The sequence below is a fragment of the Diadema antillarum genome, unplaced genomic scaffold (genome assembly GCF_040938485.1).
Source record: "Diadema antillarum isolate AM-2024a unplaced genomic scaffold, OU_Dant_1.0 seq00000197_RagTag, whole genome shotgun sequence".
Classification (NCBI taxonomy): Eukaryota; Metazoa; Echinodermata; class Echinoidea; order Diadematoida; family Diadematidae; genus Diadema; species Diadema antillarum.
The window spans coordinates 302501-314475 of record NW_027271259.1 but is presented as its reverse complement, the minus strand read 5'-3'; the positions used below and the strand labels follow the sequence as shown (position 1 = coordinate 314475).

At 36.5% G+C, this 11975-nt stretch overlaps 1 protein-coding gene across 1 annotated transcript in view; it reads left to right on the top strand.

Moving 5' to 3' along the window:
* Positions 1-1508: 1508 nt before the first annotated feature.
* The window catches only part of LOC139728776 (uncharacterized), a 196030-nt gene continuing 185563 nt past the window's right edge, over positions 1509-11975 (top strand). The window contains exons 1-2 of the mRNA XM_071639716.1: positions 1509-1840; positions 4776-4926. Of these exons, the coding sequence (XP_071495817.1) occupies positions 1739-1840; positions 4776-4926 (253 nt within the window). The 5' untranslated portion in view covers positions 1509-1738. The remainder of the gene's footprint in view (positions 1841-4775; positions 4927-11975) is intronic.

The following is an 11975-nucleotide window of genomic DNA, read 5'->3' as shown; positions in this document are numbered from 1 at the left end:
TATCATCCAGTAGTGAGTAACCCATTAAAAATTGAATTAGTCTGCGCCTTGAGCATGTAGGTTATGTGGAATTGGTGCATTGTAAGTACCCTGTACTATTATCATTATTGTTAGTTGTATTACAATGTAGTATGTTCTTACTGAATGGTTGAATAAAATTGAATAGATTGATTGGTTGAGTATTTAAAAGTACACTGCCATTGGTCGTGCAGAGACACTTTCGTTGTGTGCAATGAGACATACAGTTTGTACTTTTGAATAAGAAGAATTTTGTTTCTGTGTGTGTGTGTGTGTTTGTGTGTTTGAATGTTTTTGTTGTCATTGTTCACTGCATAATCATCTTAATTACTTCTCATAAAAACATGGCAGGCCAGTGAACAGATAATTTTTGACCCAGGATTTCCCAGGTGCTGGGAAACCTATCAATTTTCTTCGCTTGTACTTCCTCCACTGACATTTAAAGCTGCACTCCCAATATTTTCCATCACTTTAGAATTCTTCGATATATACAAGCAATTTATTTGGAGTATCCCTTTAGATATCTCTCTGCTATTTGTTTGTTTTATTGATGTACCATTTTTTGTTCTAATTTAGATAACAGTGTTCTTGAATGATAATGAATAGAATCTGGATGAAGTATTATCAGTCATTATGTATAACATTTGAAAGATAGAATCTTTTATATTTAAAGAGAAACTTGGATCCCTTTTTTCGTAATTCAAGTTGGCATGTGCAAATGATAAATATATTTGACACTATGCTACTTGTAGTATATAATGAATGCAAATGTGAAACTGCTTGAACGGAACAAAGATAATCACATACAATGTACCTTGTACAATGTACCATTTTGTGTGCTTGAGACCTCACACGAGGCAGCCTTTAAATAATACCCTTTTGTACTGTGAAAGTGGAAACTTCTGTACAATTAATCATATTTGTTTGTTTGTTTTTTGTTTTTTTACTAGGCCACATTTATAAATTCACTGACAGAATTTTTATATCAATTACTATATACTTTGTAGTATTTGCTATTTTTATATACTGTTGGTATTTTTTCTCGTATAAATTATGATGATAGTTCAGTAGGGTGGCAAATTTGTGATATTTTGACATCACTGTACATCCATATTTCATATTTACAATATATGCCAGGATAGAATCGTGACATTTGGCATGCAAATGTTGCTCTGTTTCTGATTAATCTTTCTTATTCAGATTTTACATGCCCCATATGATGTACGGCAGAAAAGAAAGAGAAGTTTAAATGATATGGTATTTTGGAAACCTGAATGTCACTTTAATGATGAACAATGGCTAGAGGTTGAATGCGATATGAGGCAGGCACGAAACCAAGTTGAGAGGTTTTGCTTGATAAGTTTCGCTCCTCCACGGAGGGGCAAATCGGCATGATTGTAATTATGTACCGCTCAGAGTTTCGCAACAAGACTCTCTGTAAAGACACTGATCACATGGATTATGCAGCGAGAGTCACAAGCAGGAAAAGCTATGACATTATACCGCATCGAGTGGGGTCGCTGGCTCTGCATGTTTGGCTTGACATATTCAGTTTCAGGCCATTGTGAATTAATGCAGCTGCAGTGGAGAGTATAGTGCATTCTGCAGTGCCAAGTCCAGCCGTGCGACTGTCAAGTTTTCCGACCTACTTGTATCTCCACGGCAGCTGTCTTCCTCTTGGATTTATCTTTCCTGTGGATATTTCACGAAACGGAGTTCTATGTGTGGCGACTGCTCCGGGAGCATGTGTCCTGTCAGTATGCGACTAAGTCGTAGAAAGAGCTCGGTTTCATCGTCATCCGTAGGGATCCAACGTTTCAGAGTAGGTACTCAGATTCAGGGGTGCTCTGTTTGTGCACTATGCCTTGATTTTATGAGCACTGCGTGTCCTGGGTTAGTGCATTCTATTTGTTGTTTCCAGGACGGTTCAGAATATTTGGGGTGGGGGGGGGGGGGGTGAAAGGGGGTTTGGGAAGGGGGGTGTTTAGCTAGATTCTCTTGAGTAGCTGCATGTGCCTCCTTCAAGCGCGGACGGCATTCTGTGGTTTGAAGTCCGGTGCGATGGCGGAAAATTAATTGTGTCCTGTCAGAGAGAGCTGTTAATATAACCCACTGACAAGCTAACTGTAGATCCACTGTCGATCTGTCTACGGGGGCACATATTGCATGTAACTGTTCAGTTGATTTTAGATCCTTTGTCTTAAGCCAATGAAGCTGTTGCCATGTACTTTGTGTTCTATGTGAACCAGTAAGACCTGTTTTAATTGCGTCTTTCCGTTCGGGCCCTCTTTGCCTGTGAGGGGGATTATCGCCCACATCAATATATGGGAATGTGATTCATAAGCGGTTGGTCACGTGATCTCCGAGCTACGTGAACATCTATGAGTCCTTCTTTCTTGAGGGGAGAGTGACGGAGTGCGAAGGAAAACGTAGCATTCCAGTTTCCGATCACGCACCCTGAACCGAGACGGCGTGTAGTTCTCAGCAGACTTCCCATGAAAACAGCGTGAACAGACTCAATAAGCTTCCCGAGTTTCTTCTTCGTAAACGTGAATGGAATTTTATTTTCGCTTTGTGTCGTCAGTGAACCGAGAGAGATGTTTTTCGTTAGACCATCTGTGGTGTTCATACCCAACAAAGCCGAGGGTCGACTGGTAATGATCCATTGCTGTGTCATTCTGACATTTTATATTCCTGAACTTTCCATGCGTCTTTTCTCTTCAAGCGTAACCACCATCATATTGTCATTGAATTGTCGCTTATACTTTCAGTACAGATCAGTCTATGGTAGTTGAAAGTACCATCTTTGCTTGCCGTATTTATCCCTTTCTACTCCAGTGTACTCTGCGCAATGTATATACATTGTAGGTATTGTTGGTGACAGAAAAATTAATGGACTAATAGGTATTATCTAGACTATCTCATGTGGGCTTATTTTTGTCCATGTCCAAATCGCATGCATTATTCGCTTATTATAAATTTGTTTTGCTTTTTTGTGTAACGTTTGTAATTAAATCTGCACTTTCACTAGTCCTATGGTGTGCAATGTGGACCAATGTAATACCTTTTATTATAGTATAATGTGATACCATGTACCAAAGCCCTTGACCACCCTGGCAGCAATGAGCTGTTTGAAGTACTCGTGCAATTGTCATGACCATCCGTGAGATTGATAACTTGTGAAATTAATTTTACCAAGGTGCAAACATGTCTGCTTTGTAAACAGTATCGAGATGATTTATTCTGACATGAAAAATGTTTATCTGTTTGTTTCATTCAAAGTGATAGTGCAGCACTGTGGTGGAAAAGTAATGAGCATTGTTAGATCAAGAAGGTACTAGGCTCACCTAGTACCTTCTTGGTTAGATAGCAAAGGTGACAGTGAATCAAAACATTGATTCAAATGACTGTCATAATGATCACTCCTGTACTGTGTTCTAGATGAGTCCAGATAGGTGTTATTCATTCTGATCCTTTTTTTTCTTCAAGTTTTTGTTGATGTAAGCCCATTTCTCGTGATTTTATTTCTTCTCTAAAACTGGGACATTGTGGCAGTAATCTAGAGAGTGAACACTTCCTAGAAACTAAAATGTCAAATTTCTTCTTTTTTGTGGATTTTTTTCTTAAAAAGGAACTTTCTGTCAAGTGATTTGATCTTCTTGTTACTAAAAAGAAATATTCTTTTCAGTCTTTTGATGTATCTTAATCCCATTTTCATGAAAAAAAAATCATACTTTTTAGATGAAAAGGAATTAATATCCAAACTGAGATATCCAGTATCATGTAATATTGAGAATACCTAAAATGTAATTGTATTAGGTAGGGGTATGGAAAAGATAGATACACATTTTGTGTAGACATGAACAAAAGTGCTTTGAAATGTTTGGTATTGAAAGTGTATAAGGAACTTACATTGTCAGGGCTGTGCACTAACCCATTTTTTGTACAGGTCTCACCTGTCCCTGTACGAACCAGAAGATATCCAATTATTCCTTTTTTTACTGATGTTCAAACCTGAAATTAACTGGTCGTGTTTTTTTTTTTGTTTTTTTTGACCAGGAAATTTGGCAATTCCTGAAAAGTTATTGCCCAAACAATTATTTTTGCCAGTCTGGGACCATCACAGACCGGTGCCGATGTTAATCATTGCTTGTGTCTTAAGATAGATATCTATTTTTTTTTTCTTTTGAAAACTACTTTCTTACATCAGGAAGACATCAACAGTTTACCATAGACATCACCAGACTGTACAAGTTTAATCCTTCAAAGACCCCAGTGACAGTTTGCTATTCCCATTGTGTATAATCAGTTTGCCAGCAGTATGGTATACAGTGGAATTGGAATGGTATACAATGAAATTGGAATGGCATTTTACAAATTGTATTTGTGTATGTTTCAGGCTATTGAAAAAAAAGAAATCATGCTGTGTGTATATATACATTTGAACTGTAAAAATGGAATATTTTGTGGTGTGGAGTTTGTTTTAGGATATATTTTACCTGATGACATTATCTTGAAAAATATCACACGTGGATGTGAATATCTTTGAAGATATGTGTCTATAAAGTTTTCCCTCATTTTCTCAAGTGTGAACAAGTGAAATTCACTGAAATAAGCTCAACGTGAAAAACTACTTACGCAATTATTATGTTTCCCTCTGAAACCGTGATGTGCATGATACATGTATTCAAACGTGCAGGTTCCATGTTGGAATATATTATCATTGGTCTTTATATGTCTTTGTTTGTCTGAATTAGAATCATGCAGATAGTCAACAAAGTGTAGGAGGCAAGTCAGTAACTGACGCAGACAGTGCGAGCATGTCAGACCCAGGCACAGCCGCATCGGTTACCATGCCGACCGCATCAGCAGCCAAGGCTGGCTTTCTCCAGCACAGACCAGGTGGAGGTAAGTGTCACACTACTATACATCAACTCTTTTTTCAATTTCTTTCTTTTATATTATCTCGATGGTACATGTACATAGAATTATCTTTATTGAATTATCCATAATACATGAACAGTGTATGATAATGAATGTTTTGTTCTTGAGTACTGTATGTGCACAACTAATGCATAATTAGCCCTGGTGCAGTTTCATATCACTGTGACTGAAGGGCAAGGTTGAATCAAATTGCATTAGGGCTAATTATGCATATTTGGAATGTATTTAGTCCAGATAGTCCATGACGTACATGTAGTGTGCATCAGCCGTGCATTTGTGGATCCATAGACTTTGTAACATTGCTTTGATACTTTTAGCCGTGACTCTGAATTGAGAGCACATTTTCCCGTAGAGTGTATGTACAAATAAATCAGTACATAATATCAGTTACAAAATTTTATCACTGGTAAACAGAATGACTCCTTCCTGGTTAGGGCATGGTAATCTCTGTGCAAGAGTTGTTGGTTATAGTGCATGACTATGCATTATATTAAAAAAAAAATCATCAAATTATGTATTAAAATGTTGCATAGTGCCAGTACAGACAATCAATACATAAATACTTATTAGATCGCCTAAATAAATGCAGGTCAGTAATTGGTCATCATGCAATGACATTTAAACTGTAATGCAGTGAGAATTGAAATTACCATATTGCAAGCAGTGACATCATGTCAGGTAATGTACTTCAAGAATTTAACCAGATGCAGATGAGGCTAGAATGAAATGATGTGTTAAATTTATGTAGATCATAAAGACAACTTGAATATTGCCTTTTCTATCATAGTATAACACCTGACAGTCGTTAGAGAGTTACATTTTCCCCTCAAGACAAAATTTTCCCTCAGCCCTGCATGGGGAGGGGAGTCAAATGTAACACCATGCAGCAGGGATGCGAAGTGTTATATTACACCTCTAAAAAGGCAATATCTGCATATAATTACCCTTTATCATACTACCATATCTTAGCTGCAAGAGCTAGGTGTTATTTTCCATGTTGTTGGCAATAGAATGACAAATGACAGTATGACTTGTGTTTTTCCCCTGTCACGAGTGTAGACATACATGTAGTATCTGGAGGAGGGATGTGGGGGTTTGTCTCTTTTTAGAATGTCTTTCATTTCTCTAAATCTCTCTCTCCCTCTATCTATCTACAAAATTTGTACATGACCCTGTATCTGCATGTACTTAATGTTGTCTATCAATCTATCTACCTACCTGTATCTATCTGTCTATATGCCTATCTAAGATCTATCTATCTATCTATCTATCTATCTATCTATCTATCTATCTATCTATCTATCTATCTATCTATCTATCTATCAATCCATCTACCTACCTGTATCTATCTGTCTATATGTCAGTCTATCTATCTATCTGTCTGTCTGTCTATCTGTCTGTCTGTCTGTCTATCTATCTATCTGTCTATCTATCTATCCACATTGTATCTATCTATCTACATCCCTCTATCTATCTATCTATCTATCTATCTATCTATCTATCTATCTATCTATCTATCTCTTTATCTGTATTACTCTAAAGTAGGATAAGACTATTCCCAGCAATTTTTGATGAGTGTGCATGATTTTCTTTTTAGATTTAATGGGATATGCAGTGTTAAGTAGTGATTGACTTTTAGACAATATTAAGTCCTATCTGTGGCGAGATCTACATGTAGGCCTATGTATGAATATATGTTAATATTTGTATATCATCTGCTTAGCTTAGTGAAATATAGTTGGTTAAAGAATGGGATGATTAAAAAAGAAAGTCTTATCTAGAGCAATGCCTTAAAGCTTTTGCATTGCTATTCTTTACATACCATACAGAACTTACAACGTACATCCTAGAGAAGGAAAACATCCCATCAAATTGATGAGATCTTATTCATGCATCAAAATCACATGTTGTATTAATGTCTGCAGTATGTTATTGACATGCAGATGAAATAGGTCTAGATAGTCAAGTAGGGGTTTCACTTTAAAAGAGTAATTGTCCAATCATCTTTATTACAAGCCTTTTTTTTGTCTGCATGTCATTTGAAGTGATGCCAACTTTTGATTACCGCTCTACGTTGTACACAGACATTACAGAGAACTTTTGAACAAGAACATACATATCAGATAATGAGTATATTATTGCTGTCTTCACTCCCATTAAACTGAAATGTGCATGTGTGGAACATTTTGCTTACATAGTCAGTTCAGTGTACACATTGATGTCAATATACAACGTAAATTGAGGCTTGACTCTATCAGATTGAGGAACTGATTTTCTAGAGAAGAACTGACTACAGATTATGTTGGATAGGTGCATACAATGTACAACATAATATCATGACACATTTCTAAAGGTACACCTTCCTCTTTCACAAATTTCCCCCCGATGTTATTTTCATATTTGTGACCCTGCACCTCAAAACAAACAAAAAGTCACCAGATATGAATTTTTAGTTAAGACCATATTCTGAAAGAGCAGACTTTAAGCTTTAAAATGATGTATAACTAAAATCAAATGGACTCTCCTAACCTATCTAAATATTCGAAAGAAAGCACAAACTCAGGAAAAGTGTGAACTGAGAAAAGAGGCTTTGAAGTACAGTGTCTATTCAAGCGCTTTAACTTTACCAAACCGTGCTGGCTGTGCGATGAATGGAACAAAAAAACAGGAAGTAAACCACCAGAGTAACAACAATGAAGGTATTATCAGATTAAACTGAAATTGAGCATGCCTCATTAACACATTCTGTCCATAATTTATGCCAACTTTCAAAGCAGTAGCACTATCCTTTCAAAAGTTATTAAAGTTGAAAGTGAAGAGTGTGGACAAGGTTTTTCAGAAATGAACATGAGATTCTAAAGACACACCTAATCACACTATTCTACCAAAATATGTTCGAGATAAACTGCTAAAAAAAACACTTTCCTGCCCATTTTATGATACCAAATTTTAGCATAATGTAAAAGAAGACCCGCTCTTTCAGAAAATATGAAAAAGTCAAGTTCGGCTAGGTTGACCCATTTCACTTATTTTCAGTCCTCACGCAAAATCAGTGCGTGCGACTTTATGTTCGTTTTGAGGTGCACGGTCACATTTAGTGTCATGAGATGAAGTCGCATAATGCTAGTGGAGGTTTCATAATTTTGCATCACTTGATACCTCATCAATATTTTCATTGTAATAATGAAAACACTATTAGTTTAAATAATTACAGCATGCTTTGGAAATTTAACTTTTTAAGACAGTTCGTACTGGTCAGTTTGATTCACAAAGTAATCTGAAGGCAAGCAGATATTGATTTTGTAGCAATTCTGGGAATGCATTTTTTACTCTCTCCCCCCACCTCCTCTTCTAACAATTATCCCACATTTCACAATGAAGACAGATGTACGTTGTAGTGAGGTGACCACCCTTTTTATAAATTTGAGTTTGTACAGTAAAACTGTAAAAATTACACATGCAGCATATTCCCTTTTGGTAGTGGACATCTCTTCCTGTAAAATGTTGAAATAAAATCTGGCAGCATTTGTGACAAAAAAAAAAGAATCAATAAATTGGTTTGGAACATGAGTTGTTTTGAGGCAGAATAGCTGAATCCATTACACTGGATGAGAATAAGATTGCACCAGACAAAAGATACAATGTACATTATCCACTTTTCTCTTCCCTTTTACATCATGCAGAATAAATCAATTCTCCAGGCAACCTTGAGATCACTAAATATTCTTTACAACAATCTTACATACTGCAGGTCCTTGGAAAATATATGTTAAAACACAAAATGTATTTCAGGACGTGATGTTTATAAGAGAGAAGGAGAGAGCCTACAAAGTCGTTAATAAGTTTCTGATACTCTGAAAAGCACGGGCTCATGCACGTTCCCCTTATTACCATCAAGCTTTGATTATGCACGACAGTAGAAAACGATGCATCCATAAATCACCGTGACATTTGTATGCCAGTGTGGGTGCTGAATTAATGATCGAAGAGCGCCATTACAAAAAAAAAAAAGATGAATAAGAATGTATCTCGCACTGGATAGGATATGTTTTGCAGATGTGTGCTGGTACATCTCATGATAAACTTAATTTTGTTGAATATCTGGGAGACTTGGAATGTGTTTGTTATTAGTAATGTTTATCCTTATGAAGTGAAGCCATGCAAAATAATTCCACATTTCACGCTGCCCAATTATTGGAGCTGTTCGGTGCTTGTACTATTCAGAGTAACTTTCACATTGTATGCTACCAAAACACTGCAGCATAGAGGATTTAAATAAGAACATTGTAGCCTTGATATTTGACAGAGAAAAAAAAAGCACAGTAATACACAAACACACACAAAAAGCTGTTTCTGATTGTTTGGTTAATATGAGAAATTCAATTAATATGCGAAGTATCAAAATGACAACTGAGAATAAAGAAAAAAAGAAGAAGTGATATTCTGGGTTGAAATCTTAAAAAGTATGAGTTCTGTTCTTTGTCATAAATTTTGACCATAGCAAATGGTGGCAAAATGCATTGAAACTGTATGTCGTGGAATCTTCTATCCTTTCCTTTTGTAAGTCGTTCCTGTTTAAAAGTGATGTCATGTCACCACAATAACCCAGAGAATTTGTGGTAGTCTAGCGAAATGTGGTGAGTGTACAATCATCGACTGATGAACCAGTATAATCATGAGAAGCAGAAGGTCATAGATCCAAAATCACTGGGATAATGTTAAAGGTCATATGTCTGCCAGACTTCATGTTTGATATTGCAACCTTTTCAGATGTTTTTTTTTTCTGTTCTTATTTTCTTCTGTACAGTGTGTACAAAATTACTGGCATAATTTTATTGAGTTTGTGATCATGTCAGCCAGTTGCCCAATCCCAATTCATTTCGTATTTTGCAGAAATATATGGTTTAAATTTGCGATTGTAGCATGTGTTGTAAAATTTGTTATGTACAATTGGTATATTCTGATGGCTCTCCACGTTATTAACCCATTGAGGATGGTTTGATTTTGCTACAACACGCATTTCCCATAGACACATGCCCGAGTATACTTTGGACTCGTCCTCAACGCGTTAAAAAAAAGGGAAAAAAGCCATGACATCCTGTCTTCGCACCTGTGGAATAGCTTTTGAATACCTGCTTTTAGTTCATTCAGGGAGGTTTCATTCTTCTCGCTTGTTTTGGTGCATGAAAACTCACTGATCCGTAGTTCCTGATTTCAGTATGTTCATGCTCTCTGACTATGAGGTCGTCCCAATGCCTGACACCATACATGTACCTAATACGCGAGACTGGTTTTCTGTCTGGAGTATGGTGTACAAGGCTTTCTGCACTGCTGCAACAACCATAAAAGAAAACTACAATGAAACAGAATGTGATTTTTTTTTCTTTATGAAGTATTAAGGGTAATTAATTTCCCTGCTTTCTGAAAGAGGTGAGTCAAGCGTGCTGTCATTATGCTAGAAAAGTGAAAATATGTTGAATTTTCTTTGTATTTTCCTTATGTCATTGTCCATGCGCAATGTCAAAAAGTGTTGTAGTCTTGCCATACAGTGATGAGGGGTGCCAAAACTTTAAAGATTCATTACTCTGTAAATGGATTGTCTGATTTTCCTCAAACTTCACTGATATGTTCGACTATGATATTGCTGCATTCTCTCAATGCACGATATAATATACCCGTTGAGGACGAGTCCCGAGTATACTCGGGCAGGTGTCTATGGCAAATATGTGTTGTAGCAAAATCAGTCCATCCTCAAAGGGTTAAGTTTCATTCTGCTTTTAATGGCATTGGCCTTTGGTCAAGGGTGGGATACAAGTACCCATTCTACTCCCCTGCTGAACACTCATTCTTAAGTGCCCCAGGGATGTGATGCATGTGGGTTTGCAGCCTGACATGTACTTAAACTTTATACTATACAAACATACATTTGTATGAGTTTGTGAAATTTCCACTTGTATGCTTCAATTGTTGTCGCCTTTAAGATCGGCTGCTGTCAAGTTCTGATGGGCTATTTTTCATGCTCAGTGATCACTTACGATCACATTTGTCATCGTGGTATCTCGTCCGTAAAGGTGATTGGATAGGTTACCTCGTTTCCTCTTCTATAGATGACAAATCAATTTCGCTTCAGTAGATCCTCATGGATTTGTTTGTTGATTTGTTTTTGATGGCCTGTCTTGTCTGAGATTGGACTTTGTTGAATCACATCAAGATAGCAACATTCCTCTCATTCTGTAGTGTTGATTGACTGTGAGATTATAAGTGTTTTGTTTTCAGGAGATATCACACATTATTTTAAAAATTGTACATTCATCATCATGAGGGATTAAGAACTGGTTATAATATTATTGCACTCTCAAGAATTTGATACATGCAGCATGTGATTTTGTAGGATGATGAAATGCCCATGGATGCTGAGTGAACTGTTGGTGTCATGGACTTGGGATTTAGGAAATTTCCTTTCGATATGTTTTTGTGACTTTATATTTATAAGTAAACAAGGTATTAGGACAAGGAAATATTTGCACATGACACTTGCTTTCATATGAGCATGAAATGAAACAGATAAAAGCCTACAATACTTGATAATGACATCATCAATGCTTGGGAGTGTAATATTGGGAGAAAAGATGCACACTGTACAAAACAGTGTTGTGATTCTATATCTTTCCTGCGAATGAACCAGAATTTGAACTTTGTGAATGAGAAAATCTTGTCATATTGACAGATACAATATGTAGGTGAGGATGAAATGAAATTGACTACTTGTCTTTTTTTGTTGTTGTATGAAGCCTTTTACTTGTATGAGCATATTGAGTGTTTTAATAGTGCCTGGTGTGAGTTAAAAAAACCCCCAACAACAACAGATTTTGTGCAATTCCCAGAAACTGTATTGAGGCTGTCATTATGCTGTAGGACTTCTAATTCTCTTCCAAAGCATCTATTGCTGATCACTCCTCTTGTCATTTCACATGTTTTGAAACTCTAACTCTGTTAAAAGCCTGTTTTCATCA